At 40.6% G+C, this 24,133-nt stretch overlaps 1 protein-coding gene across 6 annotated transcripts in view; it reads right to left on the bottom strand.

Moving 5' to 3' along the window:
• Positions 1–541: 541 nt before the first annotated feature.
• Positions 542–24,133, bottom strand: part of PHF6 (PHD finger protein 6) — a 67,923-nt gene continuing 44,331 nt past the window's right edge. For 3 of the 6 annotated variants that reach the window (XM_070066648.1, XM_070066650.1, XM_008273227.4), the window contains 3 exons: positions 22,941–23,074; positions 14,352–14,481; positions 10,871–14,015 (listed from right to left, as the gene is read on the bottom strand). In XM_070066648.1, the coding sequence (XP_069922749.1) occupies positions 14,352–14,481; positions 22,941–23,074 (264 nt within the window). In that variant the 3' untranslated portion in view covers positions 10,871–14,015. Of the gene's footprint in view, positions 1,104–10,870; positions 14,482–22,940; positions 23,075–24,133 lie in introns of those variants that run through there. The other 3 variants (XM_070066649.1, XM_008273228.4, XM_008273229.4) reach the window with 2 other exon arrangements.

Genomic DNA, 24,133 nt, shown 5'->3' with positions numbered 1-24,133 from the left:
AGCAGAAGATGGGCCAAGTCCTTGGGCCCCTGCACCCATGCAGGAGAACCAGAAGAAGCTCCTGGCTCCTGGCTTCGGATTGGCACAGCTCCGGCCAATACGGCCATTTGGGGAGTGAACCATCGTATGGAAGACCTCTCTCTCTCTCTCTCTGCCTCTCCTCTCTCTGTGTAACTCTGACTTTCAAAAAAATAAATCAACCTTAAAAAAAATTGGTGGGTCCAGTAATAATACTGCGATTTTATTTCATAAAAGTGTAATATATATATGAAGTGAAATCTCAAGATTTGCTAGAAAATAAACCCTGATGTATGTGAGAGGGGAATAGATAGGGGTATATAGGAAGGAAGAGAAAGAGCTGATCATTCTTGAAGCTGGGTAATGTATCTGCAGTAAAAATGTGCTGCAAGATGTTTAGTAATGTGAGTCACTGGGCTTTTCCAAAATGCGCACAAAACTCTTTGGCTTACGAACTTTTGTTCTAGGAATTTGTCTAGAAGAAATAATCAGACAACAAGAAAAAGCACTATGCACAAGAATGTTCAGCTCAGCAGCAGTTTGAGACATTTATTACCCATGTGTCCCACAAGGAAAAAAAAATATTGCTTCAACAAAATGAAAAAGGGAAATGACAAGAAACACAAACGCAACAAGATGTTGGCAGCTGAAGGGGGACAACAGCTCAGGAAGTCCCTCTCCTCAGTGTTGGGCACGCTGAAGTGGGAGAGGCTGGGGATCCCCCGAGTACCGGGGAGTGAAGAAGAGTTCTCTGTAGTCCATCTGATCCAAACACACTTGGTCGCTTTCCTCCTGACGTGGTTCTTTAAACATCCTGATGAGCATCACCCTCCCCAGCCCCCCAGTCTGCCCAATGCTTGCTTCTGATCTTGACTTTGACGAACCCAGTTCTGGGTCTTCTTCAGACTCCCTTGGGAAATGCTGCTGTTTCTGCTGGTATGCTTAACAATTTCAAAAATTACAGAAAAGTTGCAAAAATAGCACAAAGAGCTCTTGTATATTCTTCACCAAGAGTCAACACCTTGTAACATTTTGCCCCACTTGCTTTATCTCTTTTTATAAACACTTCTTTTTTTCCCGAACCACTGAAATTGAACACATGAAATATTTCAGTATGCATTTTCTAAGAACAAGGGTATTCTTATATAGCTACAGTACAATGATCAGAATTGAAAAATTAACACTGATACAACATTTCCATCCAAGCTTACATTTAGCCAATAGTCCCTAAAATGCCCTTTGTAGCAGACAAAATATTGTTTCCTTGAATCAGGATCCAAATCAGGATTCAGCATTACTTTTTGTTGTCATGCCTCTTTAATGAAACTTTAATCTGAAACAGTTGCTCAGTCTTTCCTTGTTTTTCAAGACACTGTATTGAGGAGTACACGCCAGCGTTTCTATAGAGTCCTTCAGTCTTGGCGTCTCTGCTATTTCTCCATGGTAGATCAGCACCATTCGCAGTAGTGAAATAACAACAATTGGAAAAGCTTAATTGTTCAAGGATAGGGAAATGGTTAAGTAAACTATAGTATATCCACAAAACTATAGTATATCCACGTGATCATGCAGCCAATAAGATGTTTCCAATTTTTCAGTGAAAAAAGCAGATACAACTTAACAGGTAAATGAACCAATTTTGAGAAAATAAACATATAGAGCTATATATGCATAGACACATCTGATTTTCAAAAACTACAATGGTGACCTATTATGGTTAGTAGGATCATGGGAGATTTAAAATTTTATTTTTACTTATCTGTATTTTCTAATTAAAAAATGTTAAATTAATATAAATAGAACAGATTTCATGTATTTCATAGGTACTGTTCTAAGAAGATAACCATATTTCCTTCCCTCCTTTTCTCCCTCCCTCAACCCCCCTCCTTCCTTTTTTTCTTAAATTTCTGCAAAGACATCATTTTAACCTACTCTATAATCACAGGCTTAATTCACCACTAACAGAATATTCAAAAGTAAAAAGTATGAAGACCACAGTTCCACAGGAGTATACACAGGTTCTAAAAATGACAAGATGTCTATTGAATTCCTGTACATTTTTTGTATTCTATATTAACTGCTACATATTAGAGAAAACATATTTGTCTTTTTGAGACTGGCTTATTTTACTAAGCGTAATGGTTTCTGGTTGCATCCATTTTATTGCAAAAGACAGGATTTCATTCTTTTTTACGGTTGAGTAGTATTCCATGTGTGTATATATACCACATTTTCTTGATCCAGCCACCAGCTGACGGATATCTGGGTTGATTCCACATCTTAGCTATTGTGAGCTGAGCTGCAGCAAATGTGGGGGTACAGATAACTCTTTCATATGCTGATTATATTTCATTTGGGTAAATTCCCAGGAGTGGGATGGCTGTGGCAAATGGGAGATCTATTTTCAGATTTCTGAGGAATCTCTATACTGTCTTCCATAGGGTTTATTTTCTAATTTATGTGTAATGAGCTTCAATTCATCTGTGAATAATAATAAAAAAGAACTGAACAGAGTCAAGCTTCTCTTTTCTACCTGGAGGAAGGATCACTATGTGGAACAGGGTACAGCAATTATTTTTCTGTTTTAAAAAAAAAAGCACACGGTAAAAGAACAAAAGAATACAAAGCACTGTTATCTGCTATGAACCAGGTAATTTCACTAATAATCACTTTGTCTTCTGTATTAGGCCAAGACAGCCCAGTGGTTTAAGGGATATTGCCTTGATTTGGACAGATGGAGAGGGGACTGAAGCTGAGAGAAGGGGAAAAGTACCTTGCTTAGGGTTACTAGTTATGAGTGGCAAAACTAGAATTCAAACCGAGGTCTTGGAGACTAGGAGGCCCTCATTTTGTCCACCTCACATTGCGCCTGTGGGGCTTTCTTGGAGGGCAGAACTGGGAGAACCAACAGGTGGAAGTTGTAAAGCAGCAGGTTTTGGACTAGAACCGAACAACTGCGAGATGGGCTGAGCTCGCGGTCCCTAGAAGTGTTTGAGTAGAAGGCAGGTGGCATTCAGAGACAGAGAAGCAAGGAGAGCCGGCGCCGCGGCTCACTAGGCTAATCCTACGCCTGCGGCGCCGGCACACCGGGTTCTAGTCCTGGTCGGGGCGCCGGGTTCTGTCCCGGTTGCCCCTCTTCCAGGCCAGCTCTCTGCTGTGGCCCGGGAGTGCAGTGGAGGATGGCCCAAGTGCTTGGGCCCTGCACCCCATGGGAGACCAGGAGAAGCTCCTGGCTCCTGCCATTGGATCAGTGCGGTGTGCCGGCCGCAGTGCGCCGGCCGCGGCGGCCACTGGAGCGTGAACCAACGGCAAAGGAAGACCTTTCTCTCTGTCTCTCTCTCTCACTGTCCACTCTGCCTGTCAAAAAAAAAAAAAAAAAAAAAGCAGCAGCAAGGAGTCCTGGAGAAAGGGAGCACCACCAGTGTTCAGCCGTCTGCCGCCCGACTCCATCTGGATATGGGGCTTGGAATGTTGACTACAGTGTTCCGTATCATCCAGCTGTTGGTATCCCCATCATTCATCTGGTGATTTTCACGGATTTTTTTTATAACTAGGCATGCGTTTTAACATTTACTTTTCTGACAAAGATTGCACACAAAGATTTTTCGAAAAGCTCATGGAAAAGAGTATTATGAAAACTGCATAGGTTTCAAAATTTCTTTGCACCCAAAATAAGCTTATTCAACTTCCTGTTTCTCTCAGTTCTCTTTCACCCTTTTACCTCCCTGGTGCCTACGGTTCACCCCACCCTTACATCTAGGGGTTTTTGCCAAGAAAATTCTACATTTTCTGTATGTGCCTATTCAATGTGCTAGCAGAAAGGTGGTAGGTAGATAGTACACCAAGAGTCCCAGCTGACAGAACTTTCTAACTTTGATCCTATCATCTAATGTGTTACTTTTATTCATGGGTCATTTGCCAAAGCAAATTAATACATGACCAAATGACAGCACTTGTACTGTCAAGGACATCAAATAGAGTCAAAAAGAAAGATAAGAACTGAAAACGTTCACTGGTTTCCACTACAATCATCGGTGCATTTTGCTGGGGGCAATTTGAGCATAGTGGAGAATAGTGGAGGTGATGGGACAGAAGTTGAGTACAGCAGGTTGAGAAACAAGTGCTAAAAAATAAAAAGTGGAGATGTAAAGCAAGGATTTGACTTTCAGAAGAATTCTATGTGAGAATCGGAGTAAAAGGTAGAATTTAGAAACACAGGTATAAGGGGCAGTGTACTGGGGGATGGGAGTCTTGAGTCTGTGTTCCTGCCTCTAATTCTCACAAATCTCTGAGTCAAGTCTTATTTTCATCTGCATTTTATTGACATATAATGGAGGTGGAGAGGTTCAGTACATAATCAGACATCCATGGAATTTGAACCCAGAGCACCAAAATCCAGAGTTGGTGCGCATATGTTTGTAATAGTTTCTAAAGATAATAGGAAAGACAAGTAAGCAGGACTGAAGACGGATATGGAGAACCGAGACCATCCACCAGGTATCTGTGGTGACACCAGTGTGCCCTGTTGTATATCTCTCAAGCAAGTCACCTTCCCCCTATGTAAGGGTGGGCATGGGTTAAAGAGAACTGAGAGAAGCAGGAAGTTGAGGCCAGAGGCGCCAAGAGATAATACAAGTCATGCATCATCACATCCAGACTGTATAGTTAAGGAAGTAAAGCCAAGAATTGCCCAATAAAATGAAGGGACTAGTAGGCACAGACGAGAGGTTAGGAATGTGGGCAAAAGGTTAAAATGAAAACAGAAAGAAGAATCCACACTAGCTTATCAACAGTAAGAGTGGAGAGGATGGAGCCAAAGGAGAGAGTGAGAGGTTGGGGTGGGGGGTGGGGGGATTTAGCAAGTGGATGTGGAGACCAAAACAGACCACTTGTAACATGACTCACTGAGTGTCACTGAGAAAAGAGAGAAAATCCAGGTCAGAACAATTTAGTTTGGGACTTCTGCTTGAGCAGCCAGCAGTTGGGGTAGAAATGCCAAGAACAGTTAAGACAATGGAGGGAGAGAATATTGTATTCTTGGAATTATACCTATGGACTATATTGAATCTGTTAAAAAAACTAAAATTACTCAATCCATATCTCCCATATGGGTGGCAGCTCAACTACTTGAGTCATCACCTGCTATGCGCAGAAGAAGGAACCTGGAAACAGGAGTAAAGCTGCACTCACACCCAGGCACTTCAATTTGGGATGCTGGTATCCAAGAGGTTAATCACTCCGCCAAATGCTTGCCCCTAGGCAATCAGGTTTTGGATATGAACCTAGTAGCACAAGCAACAAAAGCAAAATAGACTAAGAGGATAATAATAATAATAACAAAAGATCAGTTAAGACTCAGTATGGGGTAAGCGCTGTGGCACAATGGGTTTAGCCTCTGCTTGCAGTATGGCATCCCAAATGGGCACTGGTTTGAATCCTGGATGCTCCACTTCTGATCCAGCTCCCTGCTGGTGTGCCTGGGAAAGCAGTGGAAGATGGCCCAAATTGATGGGACCCTGCCATTCACATGGGACACCCAAAAGAAGCTCCTGGCTTCGACCTGGCCCAGCTCCAGCCATTGTGGCCATTTGGGGAGTGAACCAGCAGGTGGAAGATCTGTTTCTCCCTCTCTCTCTCTAACTCTGCCTTTCAAAGAAATTAATAAATATTTAGCATGGAGCTTCAGTGATTGGAGGACATGACTGTGGAACACATAGTTGAGAGCCATAGCAGCAGATTGTGGTGATGGTGATGGGTTTGAGAATAATACAAGATGGCAAAGATGAGGACCTCGGGAAACCCTCGTTTAAGGTACGGAGATAAGTCAGAAAAGGAGTGGTCTTGGAGAGGTGGTTACAGATATGGAGATTAAGGTAAGAGTGCTTCCAGGAGACTGTCAGAGAAAAAAAAAAGGATGTGACTGTTTAAAATTCTGTATTTACTTCATTTCATTTCATTTGGAAGGCAGAAAAACAGAGAGATGGATCTTCCAACAGCTGGGTCTGAGCCAGGCTGAAGCCAATTAGCTGGGAACTCAATTCGAGTTTCCCATGAATAGCTGAGCTATCACCTGCTTCCTGGGCTGTGCCTAAGCAGGAAGCTGCAATCAGAAGCTGAGCCAGGACTTGAACTCAGGCACTCTGATACGGAATGCCGGTGTCCCAGGTAGGACCCTTTCAAGTTTTGTGGTGTTCTTTCTAGGAAGTGGCTTACAAACTGTTGGCTGCATTTTCGTTTCATGGAATGGACTGACCTGTTATTAAATGCTGCCTAAAGCTGCTCTCCCTCTTCTCTACCCTGCCTCTTCTCTAGGGAGAAAGAAAAATCTGTCAAGCCTTTTTCCCAAGCAACATGTTTTTGTTAACGTTGTTTGCACCCCCAGCATATTGGCTAGCTGTCCCAAGCAGTTTGGATCCATGAGATAAGTTGAAATGCTTAAGGACAATTTTGCCAAGGGATGTCCAGAAAGTTGATTTGAGGATAATGCCAAAAACTCCAGCTCTCTGATCTGTAAACGGTCAGAAACTACTTATCTTTGGCTTTCTAACCAAGAACATCTGAGAGCAGCGTCCAAAGAATTACTGCTTCCTGGTAATACTAAATCAACACTAAATATAGAATATAAGCCTATTGGACTTAAGGATCAGGAACATTGGAAAATAAGCCTGTGTTAATTTGCCTAGCTAACCTCTGAAGTAAGAACAGCGCCAGTTCCCACGACTGCTAACAGTACTATCACCAAAAGAACTCTCTTGTATAGTTACTTTTTTTTTTGCCCCTCCTTAAAGACTTATCAATAAATACAAAAAATGAATGGGAGGAAACATGATCAAAGGTGCGTTAGTGGTGAAACATTTAAACTTGTTTTTGTAATGTTATCACAAGGGTCTTCAAAGTTCACAGGAAACGCTTATTATTGTTATTCAGTAGCATACTGCTTAATTGCTATGTATTTGTGAATTTCTTAAAATCTCTCCTGTTACTAATTTCTAGTTTCATTCTATTATGGCCAGATAACAGACTTGATATAATTTGAAAGATTTACTTGAGAGGCAGAGTGACAGAGAGGGAGGGAGAGACAGAAAGATCTTCCATCTGCTGGTTCACTCCCCAAATGCCCACAAACACCAGGGCTGGGCCAGGCCGAAGCCAGAAGCCTGGAACTCCATCCATATCTCCCATGAGGGCAGCAGGGACCCAAGTACTTGGGCGATCATCCACTACCTCCCAGGTGCATTAGCAGGAAGCAGGATCAGAAGTATGGAGCCGCCAGGACTCAAACCAAGCATTCAGACAAGTGGTGGCTTAACCCGCTGCACCACAGTGCCCACCCCAAAACAACCTTTTGATTTAACCTTTTCACAAATGAAATATAATACCTGATTTCCCAAAGATATTTCATATGTCACTTTCAGCGTCTAAGTGGGCTTCACAACAAAATCAAAACCCCACAGTATTTCCTACAGAGTGTGTTGTTTTGTTTTTAAAGGCACATAACTTTTTTGACAGGCAGAGTTAGACAGTGAGAGAGACAGAGAGAAAGGTCCTCCTTCCATTGGTTCACCCCCTAATGGCCGCTACGGCCGGCGCGCTGTGCCGATCCAAAGGCAGGAGCCAGGTGTTTCCTCCCGGTCTCCCATGTGGGTGCAGGGCCCAAGCACTTGGGCCATCCTCCACTGCCTTCCCGGGCCACAGCAGAGAGCTGGCCTGGAAGAGGGGCAACCGGGACAGAATCTGGCACCCTAACCGGGACTAGAACCCAGGGTGCCGGCGCTGCAGGTGGAGGATTAGCCAAGTGATCCGTGGCACCGGCCCAAAGGCACATAACTTTAAAACACACATATTTCAATCAGACGCACTCTTCTGGAGTGGAGAAGATGACAAGCTTAATCTTAGACTATTGTTAACTTGGTACAATTTTTTGGATGGCCACTTCTATTAAAATGTTATGTTCTATTAAATGTTGCGGCCAGTGTTGTGGCACAGCGAGTCAAGTTGCCACCCACAACACGCTGGCATCTCATCTGGGCGTTGGTTCCTGGCTGCTCTGCTTCGGATGCAGTTCCCTGCTAATGCACCTGGGAAAGCAGTGGGGTTTCCTTGGGCCTGTGCACCATGGGAGACCCAGATGAAACTCCTGGCCCCTGACTTTGACATGGCCCCGTCCTGGCCTTTGCAGCCATTTGGGGAGTGAACCAGTGGATGGAAGAGCTTTCTCTCTCCCTCTGCCTTTCAAATAAAATTAATAAATCTTTATAAAACATTAAAAAAAACTTTAAATGCACAAACCCTAGGCTGAGTAGTTCTACTTCTGGAAACTGAGCTTAAGAAATTACTAGCATAAGAACATGAGGATGATTGGGAGACTGGAAAGACTGATTCTAGTTCATCCACATGCTGAAATACTAGATAAAGCTGCTAAAAAAAAGGTGAGAAATCAAGATGTACTGACACCTTGCAATGTGTTCCAGTGAAAAAGACAAGGTGCATAAGTGTAGGAGGAGTATGATGCTGTTTATGTGAAAAAAAGTATATATGCTATACACGCACAGGAGCATTTACAGGATACATAGCCAGTCCTTCTGGGGAGTAGGCCTGTGGAGAAGCGCTGGGGAATTTTCACCTTGCTTTATATACCTTTGTCCATTTTCATTTCGTACAATCACCCCATATTCCCTTTTTAAGAATTGAGGTGCCCTTATAACATGTGTAATTCATAGTTTTCAGTATATTCACAAAGTCATGCAACCACCAACCACTAATTCCAGACATCACTCCAAAAAGAAACTCTATGCCTGTTAACAATTACTGCTTATCTCCCTGCTTCTGTCTCCCCTGACAACCACTAATCTATCTATGGATAAGTTTCTCTGGACATTTCCTGTAAACGGACTCATAGCATATGCGACCTTTTATGTCTGGCTTCTTAGCATAATGTTTTCAATGTTCACCCACATTGTATCATATATCAACAGTTTACTCCTTTCTATAGCTATATATTATTTCCATAAGTAAAAAACTCTGTGAATACTTTTGAGTTTAAATGTAGTAAAAAGCACCTTAACCTTTGTAGAAATCACCGTGATTCAATGGCATCTTAAAGCGCACTTCATGTTTGTCTTGCTACTCCTAATACTCTCAAATACCTTGTCTCTCAGATCCCTTTAAAAGTTTACCCCCGCGGCCAGTGCCCTTGCTCACTAGGCTATTCCTCCACCTGTGGCGCCGGCACCCCGGGTTCTAGTCCCGGTTGGGACGCTGGAATCTGTTCCGGTTGCTCCTCTTCCAGTCCAGCTCTCTGCTGTGGCCCAGGAGTGCAGTGGAGGATGGCCCAAGTGCTTGGGCCCTGCACCCGCATGGGAGACTAGGAGAAGCACCTGGCTCCTGGCTTCGGATCAGCGCAGCGCTGGCCATAGCATCCATTAGGGGAGAGAACCAACGGAAGGAAGACCTCTCCCTCTGTCTCTGTCTCTAACTCTCTCACTGTCTAACTCTGCCTGGCAAAAAATAAAAAAAAGTTTACCCCTCCAACAGTACTTTTGTCGTCATGCAGGTCTCTTTATTAAAGAGTATCACCCACATAGCAGAGCTGGCTTACTCTTTGCCCAGCTGCATTTTATTTTCCCTCTCTCCCTACTACTGCCCCAACTTCCCACATGAAAACACACTTAGAGCTGCAGAGGTACAAAAGTATACTCTGGAAATATATGGGTCTGCTCTCTCTGGCATGGACTAAGGTCTGGTTTGTAAACTTCAGTACAAAGAATGAAGTACATTCACGCTACAGAGCAACACTTCCAAATGTCATCATTAACTTTCATAGTTATTTGGCTTTATAATTTCCATATCCATAGTAAAAATCATAAATACATTCTCCCTTATATCTTTAGTGCCTTGTTCCCTCACGATCTGAAAAAGGCAAAGATAAGTATACTGCAGCACTTTGTCTCTGCAACTAAAGACTCTGATATTTAAATATAAGAAGGACTGGGTTTTTTGCTTAAAAAGGCAGACTAATTTGCTGGCCATAGGATTTTCCTAGGAACTTCTACCAGATTCATGCTTTGGAATGACCTCAACAATTGCCAGTGCCTGCCGCTAGGAAACAAAAGAAAAAGCTGTCACCACATAACTCCACATTTCCATATTTTTATTGTGGTCATGAAAATGAGACTTATTATTTTTAAACACACACACATACATACACTCATTCATGAATGTGCAGCCACTACTAGACAGCATTTGTAGCAAAGCACATCATCATCCTATGTTCCAACATTAATCATTGATCTCTTGATTTTATTTCTTCCTCCATGCAAGAATGCAGGTTAGGAATTGTGTGTAAGGAACAAGTACTTTACACTAATGAAAACTGATTTCTTCCCTGGATATGACCAACCTCAACATATGAGCCCTGTGCCAGAAGCAAGTCTTTCATGGTATTGGGAATTAATTTAAATCTGTAACGTGGAATCCCTTTGTAACAAGGCTACTAATCCTGCACTCCTATTACCAATCAGACAAGGTATACTAGCAGTTTTGGTTTGTTCATTTTCAAAATCGGTTTTTCACTAGGTTCCAAAGGATCTGGTTTAAGCCACAGGTATCTGAACCATGTAATAAAAGAACCAAGATGTAATGAAATTCTCTTGTTCTTAGAAGACTGCTGTTTCTCTCCATGAGAAAAACATTCTATTGTGAAACTTTGAGATGAATCCAAATTCACATTTTTCCTTCTCCCATATGTGTTTAACAAGTTATTAAACAAACTAGGCATTTCACCTAAAAATAAAGCAAGACAAAAAGTCAAATACACTTCATTATACACACTCACAAAAAAGACGTACAACTATGAAAGTCATAACTCATTTATTGAATGAATAGTATATGCAAGAATACCAATAAAAGGAAACAAATACTACAAACTACAATCTTGAAAATAAAGCCAATATAACAGGAACAAAATATACAAACATGAGAGGAATGTTTGATACTTGACCCAGGATGCATTCCTTATCTTTACAATTAACCTAAATGTCTGTTAGAACAAAACTGTATGCCTTGGTCAAACTTTAGTGCTTTTTAAAAAAGCAACAACACTCTAGAACACTTTGTCTTTTGCTTTGAGATATTTGAGATTCACACATCTGTTCAAGTACATAGAATCAGCATCAATAGTAGACCTATAAAACTTATTACTCCTTTAATGTCTTGAGTAGCACATATTTCAGAGCAAGTACTGTCTGAAACTCTAAAATCGCTCTTCTTGAAATAAAATTTATTTCAGTTGTGGGTTTTTAATTAATTGAGATGAAAGTAAAATTCCCCACCACCCCTCCCCCCAGGAACAAAGAGCTCTTATTAAAGTATAGAAACTCAAGTCTACCTTTCTACTCTAAAGAACATTTCTTACTAACATTTCTGGTAAGGCAATAAATGCTCCAGAATAATCTTCAGTATACGCTTGCAAAGATTACACTGTTTAATATCAATAACAAAAAAAAAAAACAAAAACAAAAACAAAAAAAGAAAAAGAAAAAAAAGGAAGAAAAGACGCTTCAAAATTTCAGGCTAAAATATGCATAAAAGACATTAATGGCAGTATTTCTGAAATGATGTAAATGTCATATACTTATCAAATGTCATGCTTATTAAAACTACAGTTAAGGACTTAAGAGATGTACAGTAAATACACTGCTGAGGTCCATTTTTCTAAATATTAATACCACAATGTAATTACTACCCAGAAGATGATGATGCTACTTGGGAACAGAAGTACTGTACAATTTTTACATTGTAAGGCACTTTTACTCAGCATGTGACGAAAACATGGATAGAGAATCAATATATTGGAGATTTACAACCAAAGATGATTTCTCATGTGACTTCCATTTACATTTCCATTTTGTAATGAAAGATGATTTAGCCAATCACACCACAGTGAGGAAAACAGGTAGTCAGCCACTTGTCTAGCCAACCAAAAGGTAAAGTGCTATTCTGGTTGCTAGTGGCAGAGAAAGGGCTGAAGAAAGCCATACAAAGTCATACATTTTACTACATAACAAATCCATCAACTGACAGCTTATAGTATTTGAAGTCCTTTACATAATTATTGACTGGCCATGATTACCCCCTGGGCACCTTCCATTTTCCCTAAAAAAGTCATTACAGTAGTTGTCCAAAAATGAAGGAGCTCTGTTTCTCCATGGGTAAATTCTATGGCACACAATATACAAATGATGTAGACACAGTGATCTAAAGATTTAAAAAAACAATGGTTTTCAAGCTGTTGTAAGGAAATAAAGTACAGATCCTTTGGGAAAAGTCACATAGCTTGGTAAACAAACATCTAGATCTGTCCTTGCACTTCAAGTCATGATGAATTTTGAAAATTAATCACATACACATGACAGCATAGTAAGAGCAAAAGGATAAAACATACAGGGCAACCCACTACTAAAGCTAGTTTCCTTCTAAAAATAATAATATAATGTGGTTAAAATAAAGCAAGCATTGAGTCCCTTGTTTTACATAGATGTGTGAATACACACTTTACAAATATGGTTTTAAGGGACTAGCAGTTTAAAAAATTCAGTCATTAAGCACAGTGTAATTTTCCACCTGTTAACGTTTTCAAAATGCTGTTCTATCAGCGGCAGACTATTTCAATGTACAGTCTAGTTAACATGGTAATTTCTTATTTGCAAATCTGCTTTGTTGTGGAAGGGTAACTAACAATCCAAAAATCAAATTCCTACCCTTGGTACTGAGGTGCTATGGTACTATCAGGCAGATCACAACTGAAGTTTTTTGGTTTTACCATAAAGAAATATATAAATGCGCTTCAGCAGGTAAGTAGAAGAAAATATCACAAGCTAGAAATACCGGTGTGAAAATCCTTTCTAAAAAGCTGGGTTCTTAGGCTTTCATACACAATTCTGATGATCAATAAAATACTAAGCCCTACCAGGAGAGAAGCAGGGCACAAAAGCCTGTTTAACAGATAACCAAAGCAATGACTGAAAACATTACAAATATTAAATAAGGTTTCTAAAATAGTGGTCACAAAGTTAAAAAATAAATACTGTTCTATGCAAAGACTGTTTTTCACTCCTACAGCACACAACACCTCCTTACACACTTTGGGCCAATATGTGAAGTGTTCCACACAACAGGGCACTTGAGAGGAACAGGTTTCAGACATTGTGTCTCGAGTCCTTAGAGAGTGGTAACCCTTTAAATCTTAAAGAAATTTAATTTGCTGTTGCCAAACATTACTTTAAACTTGAAAGGATTCAATCATTTTGCCAGAAGCTCTCTGCACGACATGGAAAGAGAAGAGGTGTATAGTCAAGAGAATTTTGGCATAAGCACTGGAGCTAATAGCTTATAATCAGCAGTTGCCCAAGTCCAAGCTGATCAGGGAGAACAACTTTAACAGGAACCCAATGAAAAGCTTCAGCACACTTCTTGGATGAGATTTTTAGTATGTGCTGGCAAAGCCAAGAGAAAAAGAAAAGTTCTCTTCAGTTTTAGCCTCCGTTACTTGAGTGTGGAAAAAAAAATATCCACAAATCACGTGTTGCCCCTAGCGCATGTTTGCATTGTAAAGTAAAATCTGCTTATGCCTTCCCTTGAGCATCAATCCACTAAACAAACTCAAACACTCTAAACGGCAGAAATTTGTTCAGTCCAGAAATATAGCTTACTCCATTCGAGGCCCACTTTAACTGTTGACACTATACACAGGGTTAATAGTGTTTCAATTGTGTCCCAGAAACTGCAAGCTACAGCTATGTAATATCAACACGTCAAACTCAGCCGTCTAGCGAAGGCTCATAAAACGAACAAGATGATTTTAGGCAGTTCAATGAAGGATCTAAGAGTTGGGCAGTAAAAAGTTACAAACCCTTTTTGATTTTAGAAAACAGTGAAAAAAAGAATAGTAGTTATGGATGTCTTATTCATTCCCAGTTTTCTAACTCTGTCCCATGAACCTGTTTAAAAGATGATAAAGAAATGTAAAATATGATGCTTGGGGGGAATATAATCAACATAATGTTATTGAGGAGTGAGAATATATTATCGATTTGACATTAAAACTACATCTATTGATAAAGTAGATAGCTTGTGTTAACAGTTACAAAACTGGCTAGTCAAAAAACAAAAAAGAAAAAACTAGGCAAGCCTACACAATCCTCAGCATTCCAGTCACATGCTCTTAACTAAACATAATAGGATTTAAAGATCTTACTGTATACCATTACTTCAACATGTATCTATCAGTGTGTACTGTGTCCTGACTACAGATCTCATATAATTAGCTTTCATACCTAGTTTCCATTAAGTTGCTGCTGAGTTAGTTGCTGCTGATCAATTTCTATTTTTCCCCGGCTTTTACTCTCTCGTTCCTCATCTTCTTCATCTCTTTCATCGTTTCCACTATGGTTTTTACAATACAGTCTACGACGATAAAAGAGAAAAAAAAAACCTCAAAATGCTTTGTCATTGTTGATGAGAATACATTTATGCCATCCTTGGTGGATGAGGTTGGTGCTCATTTCAAATATGTTTCCTCATTCACACTTAAAAATACTCCACAAACAGTTACAAGTCCATTTCTATCTAAAAGACAGGAAAGCACACTAGTATTGAGATAATATTGGAAACAAAATCTCCAGTGGAAGATGACAGTTACAAGGCACTTCTTCATTCCACCTAACGAGCTTAAAAGCAAACGTTTCTGGCCAACTTGAAAAAAACATTAACTTTGAGGTACACAGATTAAATAAACAACTTTTAAATTTATTATATATAACCTAGAATCACATGTCTGGAAATGCATTCTTTATTTACTGCTGCTTTCTGCTTCACATTTCATGAAATAATTTTACTCAAACTCTTCAAATGCCCTTCCACCTTCACTGTACTAAAACACGTTCATGAACCAGTGAACAGTATGACACTTGGCTTTGCCTGCCCTGATCTACACTGATCCTTCCAATTTCTTTTCTATCACTGACGTTTTGGGACAAGATCATATCAGACAGCTTGTCATGTGTGCCATATTCAAGATTCACCTAAATCTGGTAGTTTCATTTGCTTTCCTTTCACTACCTATAAACTGGAGATAAAGTTTAAGGGCTTGGTTAGCTTTTAGGTTCGACTTTTTCAATGTGCCCCACAAGATGCCATGGTTAATCATATGATGAAGGTGGTAGTTAGATGGCCAGATTTCTCCACAGTAAAGGTAGGTTTGACCTTTTAAAACTAACAATTGTTGGAGTGACACTTTGACATCACACTGTTCAAATAACCTTTTTCCTTAAGGATTTATTTGAAAAGCAGAGTGACAGAGTGAGAGACAGATTCTTCCATCTGCTGGCTCACTTTCCAAATGTCTTTAATAGCTGGAGCTGTACCAGGTTGAAGCCAGGAGCCAGGAACTCCATCAGGGTCTCCTACGTTTGTGGTTCAAGTACCTGAGCCCTCATCTGCTGCCTCCAAGAAGCAGAGGAGCTGGGACTCACTCGCACACCCCAATATGGGATGTGGGCGTTGAAAGAAGCAGCTTTACTTACTGAGTCACAACACCTATCGCCAAACATCGTTTGAGTAAAAACACCGTATATTTGAAATCCAGTTTTTAATTAGAAAAACAAAAGGTAGGCGATTTTTGGAGAAGCTGGAGTATTTTGAGCTCAGTTGTATGTCAATTATAGACAAAATGACAGTGGAACAATGCTTAGAAAATGTTCACTGGATGCCCTCTTGTGGTCAGTAATGTCTAAAAATGATCAATCCAGGAAATCACACATCACAAACAGTTGATCTAAACCAGACCTAACATTAAGGAAATAAAAAGGCAGGACTGGAGTTGAGAACAACAACTGACTTCAGTCTAGTGTTGCTCATTTTTTTTTGTTCTTAAAGCATTTTCAGGGGCCGGCACCGTGGCTCACTTGGTTAATCCTCTGCCTGCGGTGCCAGCATCCCATATGGGCACTGGGTTCTAGTCCCGGTTGCTCCTCTCCTCTTCCAATCCAGCTCTCTGCTATGACCCGGGAGGGGAGTGGAGGATGGCCCAAGTGCTTGGGCCCTGCACCTGCATGGGAGACCAGGAGGAAGCACCTGGATCCTGGCTTCGGATCGGCATAGCTCCGGCTATGGCGGTCATTTGGGGAGTGAACCAACGGAAGACCTTTCTCTCTGTCTCTCTCTCACTAACTCTATCTGTCAAATAAATAAATTAAAAAAAAAAGCATTTTCAATAACTTTCACAGATCTGGGAAGGATTTATACTCTTCAAATGCTGTCCATTGGAAACAATTTTTGTTATAGAAATAAAGAAAAATTGGGGCCAGTGCTGTGGTTCAGCAATTAAGCCGCTGCCTGCAGCACCAAATCCCGTGTGGGCGCCAGTTCAAGTCCTGGCTGCTCCACTTCCTGTCCAGCTCCCTGCTAATGTCCTAGGGAAGCAGCAGAGGATGGCCCAAGTGCTTGGGTCCTTGCACCCATGTGGGAGACACAGATGAAGCTCCTTTTTCCTGGCTTTGGCTTGGCCCCAGCCCTGGCCATTGCGGCCATTTGGGGAGTGAACCAGCGGATTGAAGATCTCTATCTCTCCTTTTCTAACTCTGTCTTTCAAAAATAAATATTCCAAAAAAAGAAAAAAAATCATGGCTCAATACTAGGGTCCCTAGCTTCAGTCTGACATTCCAGGAGTAAATCAAAAGATGGACAATTTCTGTCTGTGCCTTTCAACTAAACTAAACTAAAAGAGTGGAATTCCTAGCACAACTCATGAAGCATTTTTCCCTAAAAATGCAACCTGAATCTAATTAAACTTCTGAACCAACTGATAAGGAAATATGGGGAAGACAGTATAGATGCAAGTTAAACTGCACCATGAAATCACAAACTGACAAATTTGGGATGTACATCTTTTATAGGTATGGGATGCCAGCACTGCAAGCAGTGACTTAACCCACTACACCACAATGCTGGCCCCAAGGTCAAAGGTTTTGACTTAACACGATCCCTGTTGTCACAGAACTCACTTTAAGAAACTACATATATATGTACATATGTATGTATATATGTATGTATTTGAGAGGTAGAAAGACAAACCAATCTCTCATCTACTGGTTCACTCCCAAATGCCTACCAATCGAGAGGGCTGGGACAGGCCAAGGTCAAGAACTCATTCTGGGTCTCCCACATGGGTGGTGACAACACAACTACTTTGAACCACCATCACCTGCTGTCTCCTAGGGTCTAGAATCAAGAGGAGCTGGGACTCAAACCCAGATACTCTTCTATGGGATACAGGCATCTCAAGTAGTGTCTTAAACTACTAGGCCAAACGCCCACCCCTGAAGAAATAACATTTTTAAAAAATGGACATGGGGCCGACGCTGTGGTGCAGCGGGTTAACACCCTGGCCTGAAGCGCTGGCATCCCATATGGGCGCTGGTTCTAGTCCTGGCTGCTCCTCTTCCCATCCAGCTCTCTGCTGTAGCCTGGGAAAGCAGTAGAAGATGGCCCAAGTCCTTAGGCCCCTGCACCTGCATGGGAGACCTGGAAGAAGCTCCTGGCTCCTGATCAGCCCAGCTCTGGCTGTTGCGGCCATCTGGGGAGTGAACCAGAGGATGAAGACCTTTCTCTCTGTCTCTCCCTCTCACTGTCAGTAACTCTACCTCTCAAATAAATAAACAATCTTTAAAAAATGGACAGTACAGGATTAACATACATAAAAATCATTTATACATTCCTGCCTCATTTTTTTTAATATGAATATGTCAAGATCCAGAAAAGGCCGGTAAGGATGGAAAGCCACATTTAGGAGATAGAGAAGCCACTTTATTCAGAAATATTTCTCCTTGCATTTTCTTCTGTTTGTCCATTCTTCTGTTCCCAAACTAGTCACAGATGGAATCTCATTTGAACTCAAAGGCCTCTCTATCAGGAGCCCACATAATAAGCTGATTTTAGAAACACATTTCAGGCCGGTGCCGTGGCTCACTTGGCTAATCCTCCGCCTGCAGCGGCCGGCACCCCGGGTTCTAGTCCCAGTTGTGCTGCCGTATTCTGTCCCTGTTGCTCCTCTTCCAGTCCAGCTCTCTACTGTGGCCTGGGAAGGCAGTGGAGGATGGCCCAGGTCCTTGGGCCCTGCGCAAGCATGGGAGACCAGGAGGAAGCACCTGGCTCCTGCCTTCGGATCGCTGCAGCGTGCCGGCTGTAGCGGCCATTAGGGGGGTGAACCAACAGAATGGAAGACCTTTCTCTCTGTCTCTCTCTCTCTCACTAACTCTGCCTGTCAAAAAAAATAATAATAAAAAATAAAAAGATAAAGAAACACATTTCAATGTGAAAAGCAAAAAGAAGCCGGCGCCACGGCTCACTAGGCTAATCCTCCACCTTGCGGCACCGGCACACCGGTTCTAGTCCCGGTTGGGGCGCCGGATTCTGTCCCGGTTGCCCCTCTTCCAGGCCAGCTCTCTGCTGTGGCCAGGGAGTGCAGTGGAGGATGGCCCAAGAGCTTGGGCTCTGCACCCCATGGGATACCAGGAGAAGCACCTGGCTCCTGCCATCGGATAAGCGCGATGCGCCGGCCGCAGCGGCCATTGGAGGGTGAGCCAACGGCAAAGGGAAACCTTTCTTTCTGTCTCTCTCTCACTGTCCACTCTGCCTGTCAAAAAATAAAAAAAAAATTAAAAAAAAATAAAAAAGGAAAAAGAGCAATTCAAATCACCATGCATCCTAGTGCAAATATTTTTGTTTAGAGATGGTCACTGAAACATGATTTTCTAATAGCTACAACGTTAAAAAAAAAAAAAAAACACAAAAAACAAAAAAAAAACCACTAAGTATCTAGAAAAGGAACCTATAAAGCAAATTGATATTGCCATGCAATGGAATCCCATGCAACAATTAAAGCAGATGTAAAACTGCTAAATGTCCAGGAAAAAATGTCTCAGATATAGTAAATAGAAAACAGATTATGAAACAGAATATATAAGAATACTTTGTTTTCATAGATAGACATGTATACATAATCACACAAATGTCTAGAAGAAAACATCCCAAATGATTTAAAATTGTTACCTCTGCATAGAATTAAAATTGACATGAAGTTTCTTTTCTTTTTTATACTTTCTTTTTCCAAAAATGAAAATAGGTAATTACAAATTAGCTAAAATTAAATATTTAAATAATTCTCTATATAATCTTAGCTATTTAATATGGGTCTGTGATTAAAATTGTTAATGGTTACTTCACATAATAATGTAGTGCTTGTGAAATATTTAATAACCATGAATTCATACAATGGAGAATACAAATTTGCCTCTTTTCTCCTCTATCCCTATGTAACTACTGGGAGGTAATGAGCATCAAAAGTTTGCTGAACGTTCCTAGAGATTTTCCTACATACACAAAAGCACATATGCACATACACGGAGGTATGTTCCAAGCATAGTTGAGCACAGCGATGGTAACCTGGGACTCTGGTGTTACTGACAAACTGCCTACTATGTATTTGCAGTGCTTTCTTCTGTATGTCTTTTAGGAGGGAAATCATCCTCTATATTAAGATTTCTCTCACATCACATCAGATAAATCTAATCAGAAATGGAAAATTATACCGTATTTACTCTTCTAGATAAAATCGTCAGTAACTGAAATTAATTAAAATTAAATTTGTACATTAATTTGATGAGAGTAGGTATCTTTCAATACTGAGTTTTCTATCAAGGAACATAATACATTTCATCAACCATCTGAGTCCTTTACAAAATGTCACCTAAAAAAGATTTATTTATTTATTTATTTGAAAGGCTGAGTCAGAGAGAGAGAGAGAGAGGGAGACAGATCTTCCATGCACTGGTTCACTGCCCAGATGGCCACAATGACCAGGCCAAAGCCAGGAGCAACATCAGGTCTCTCACATGGGTGCAGGGGCCCAAGTATTTAAGCCATCTTCTGCTGCTTTCCCAGGCACATTAGCTGGGAGCTGGATTGGAAGTGAAGCAGCTGAGAATTGAACCAGCACCCATATGGGATGCCAGCATTGCAGGCAGTGGTTTTAGCTGCTACTCCACAGTACCAGTCCTAAAATGTCATTGTTTCTAAAGACAGAAAAGGTTCATCTTTACTGTGTGTGTTTGTGTGTGTGTGTATGGGAGGTGATGGGCATTTTTTTTAATGACTAGTTATTACAGGAATTTTTTTTTAAAAGTTATCTCATATTCAGCAATCTTACTGAACTCCTATTAATTTTAATAAATTCAGAGTTGACTCCTTTGGGTTTTCTTGAAAGACAATGATAAAAATATTGATTATTTTATTTGTTAGACATTTTTCTTTCATTTTTTGTTTCACTGGCTTAATCCTCTGGAAGAATGTAGGTAGTTGGTGCCTTTGTCTTGTTCCTAATCTGAATGAAAGCATATTTAGTTGAACAGTTCTCAGAGATGAATTAAGAATTACCTGGGCAGTCATCAAAATACAGTTTGGGCCTCAACTAAGATGTACTGAATTTCCATCTCTGAGGGTAGGGTTCAGGCATGGACATTTTTATTTATTTTTAAAGATTTATTTATTTGTTTTGAAAGTCAAGAGTTACAAAGAGAGAGATCTTCCATCCACTGGTTCACTCCCAGATGGCAGCAATGGCCAGTGCTGGGCAAGGCCAAAGCCAGGAGCTTCCTCTGGGTTTCCCATGTAGGTGCAGGGGCCCAAGCAATTGAATCATCTTCCACTGCCCTCCCAAGCACATTTGCAGGGAGCTGGATTGGAAACAGAGCAGCTCAGACAGGAACTGGTGCCCATATGGGATGCTGGCATCAGAGGCAGAGGCTTTACCTGCTACACCACAACACTGGCCTTGGCATGGACATTTTTAAAGAGGGCTCTATCTACCTCCAGGTGATTCTGAGGCTCATCCCTGTTTAAAACCACTGATTCTTTATTTTAACACTAAGCAAACTAACTGTTGTTTTCCCATAAACACTCTATTAAAAGCTTCCTAGCTTGCTAATAGTACTTGTTATATTACTTTAAAATCCAGAAATTGATAGTGTATATTATCAAATGTCTTTTCACCATTCATCAAGCAGGCAATAAGATTTTTCTTTGTTAATTATAACAGATCACATTAATATATTTCCTAGTTTTGAACAGTCTTTAAATTCTAATCCAGAGGTGATTTTGAGTAATTTTAAGATTTTTGTACATATATATTTATAAAGTGAAACTGGTCTTCAGTTTGGTTTTTCTTTTATTGTATCTGTAAGGTTTGGTATCACATTTATGCAAGCTTCACAGAATGAACCAATGAATTTTCCATCTCTTGCCATGTGCTGGACCTCTTTAAATAACATTGGGATTATCTGTTCCTTAAAGGCTTGACTGAACTCAACTGAGAAGTATTTATGCCTTGATTGCTAAGTAGGATTTGGTAAATTTTATAACATTAGCATCCTACATGGTGCTGCCCACTGCTGACTTGCTGAGTGTTTTTGTCAGCTGTTTTTCACACAGAATTGTAGGACCTAAAATCACTGGGTTCTTGCATTCCAGGCATGTCAGAGTAAGTGCTTTACAACTCTCAAGGCAAATGAAAAGTTCAGGGATCCCAACCAAATTATCCTCCATTTGCTTAAACAAACAGAACCATTAAGGCAATATACTGACATCACTACCCTAAGGCAGCACAAGTAAGTGGAAGACAGTGGCATGCAATCCCAAATACCCATTCCTTACTCTTCCATCATCTTCCAAAGAGAATCTTTTGCCTTCTATCTTCACAACTACATCCTATTCTAAGCTACCAACAATTTGCACTTGAACTACCAGCAACAGCCTCCAAATTAATCTCTTCATTTCTACTCTTGCTTCTGTCCTACCTGAAGGTCAAGATTTATTTACTTCAAAGACAGTGTGACAAAGAGAGTGGGACAGACAGTGAGAGACTTACATTGGTTCACTCCCTAAGTGGCTGCAATAGCCAAGGCCAAACCAGGCTGAAGTCAGAGATCAGGAATCCCTGGGTAGCTGAGGCCCAAGCCTGAACCATCTTCTGCTGCCTTCCCAGGAATATTAGTAGATTGGAAGTGGAGGGGCTGGGGCTGTAAAGCAGTGGGTTAAAGCCCTGGCCTGAAGCACCAGCATCCCATTTGGGTACCGGTTCTAGTCCCGGCTGCTCCACTTTCAATCCAGCTCTCTGCTATGGCCTGAGAAAGCAGTGGAAGATGGCCCAAGTGCTTGGGCCCCCACACCCACGTGGGAGACCCAGAGGAGGCTCTTGGCTCCTGGCTTTGGATTGGCGTGGCTCCGGCCGTTGCAGCCATCTCGGGAGTGAACCAGCAGATGGAAGACCTCTCTCTCTGTCTCTACCTCTCTCTGTAACTCTTTCAAATAAATAAAATAAATCTTAAAAAAAAAAAGGTAGTGGAGCAGCTGGGACTTGAACCTGGACTCTGATATGCAAGTCCAGCATTGTACACAGCAGCTTAACTCATGGTACCCAAATGCCAGCCTCCATATCTTTTAACTTTTTAAGAGCAATTATGTAGTTTGTATATTTATTTGCCTGGCTATTTAATTAATAGATCTATCCTACTAGACTATAAGTTTCATGAGGACACAGTCTATCTCTGTTTTGGTCAATAGTGTATACCCAGCTCCTAGTACAATGCCTGCCCTAGCAAGCATAATACTGCATGAATGAATTTTAATCCAAGGACATATAGTCAGGGGAAAATGCAAACTGCACTACTTATTCCTTTAATAATATCCTCAGTATTCTATACTTGACTAAAGACCATCTAAGAATAGAAATCAAGTGAATGAATGCCATGTATTTAAGCATAGTTACTTACTGACATATTTATGAAAATGGACAATTGTTGTTTTCTTACTTGTAAATTCCTCGTGACATATTTTCAATGTATTTAGCTTTGTCTTGTACTCCACAGTGGTAATGGTAAGTCTTAACACAGGCTTTTATTTCACATCCAATAGTAGCACCGGGCTGACTGCAAAGTGTACATTTCTGTTTAAAGAAAGAGGAAGAATAATTGTAAGCAGCATTCTAAAGTTGAGGCTTTCTTACTCTATTTTTGACATATTTTAGCCAAGCATTCCAGTTTACAAAGCAAATAGGAGCCATTTTCCATCAAAAAGGGCACATTAAATTTATTATATAGCATATAATTAAAATAATACTACAATATAAACCATACTTTGATAAACCTTTGAATATTACACCATCTCCTGATGTTTCCACCATTTAACATCTGGAATATGCCAGCCTGTTGGGAAAACTACACCACTCATCAGATCTCACATTTAAATCTAAACAAGATACTCCTTAATGCTGTCAGATACAAAAGTAGAATGGTATTGTGTATTTCAATGGTTGACTTTGTTTCTTCCCTGATATCAGATCCCTTCCTATTATAATTGGGGGAAAGAATAAGAAAACAGGAAAGTACCCCCCTCTTCCCAAAGAGATCACTACCAAGGAGGCAAAAGGGCAGAGGGAAACTAAAAGAGCTGAAATCTTTTTCAAGACTTCTCAGTTTGGCCTAGTTCAGCCTTGCCTACAGAATGTTCTTAGATGAAAACATGTCTGTTGAAAAGGGGGTTTCATGGTCAAATAAGTCTAAGAAAAGTTAGGCTAAGAAGCCTTTTCTCCAGGAATGGGGGTTTTGGTACAGAGTTTTCAAGTTTATTGAAAACTTAGATGACCTTGTATTTTTTGAGGGGTGGGAGACTATTTTTGGCATATTTGTGGGAAGTGTTATGTCACTGTTTACCCTTCAAAAGTACAGGGGAAAAAGTGATCAAGAGAACCGAATGGTTATTCTAGTCATCTATTCTGACTTCAGCTATATGATACAACAGTATTCTGCATGATACGGTGAAGTGATTTTTCCTTTTTTAGTACTACAGGTTCTGTTATAAATGAGTTTCATTTTTAAAACAGTAATCAAAGTACCAATAAACTTGACTGGAACTAAATGGAATAGATCACATCAGTAACTTTCATACCATCAAAAAGAAAGGGTCGTTTTTAATGGATTTAGACAAAGGCTTTTACTGTTTTGAA

This window comes from Oryctolagus cuniculus, chromosome X (genome assembly GCF_964237555.1).
Source record: "Oryctolagus cuniculus chromosome X, mOryCun1.1, whole genome shotgun sequence".
NCBI lineage: Eukaryota > Metazoa > Chordata > Mammalia > Lagomorpha > Leporidae > Oryctolagus > Oryctolagus cuniculus.
Note: the sequence above shows the minus strand (reverse complement) of the source record. Positions and strands in the feature narration are given on the sequence as shown.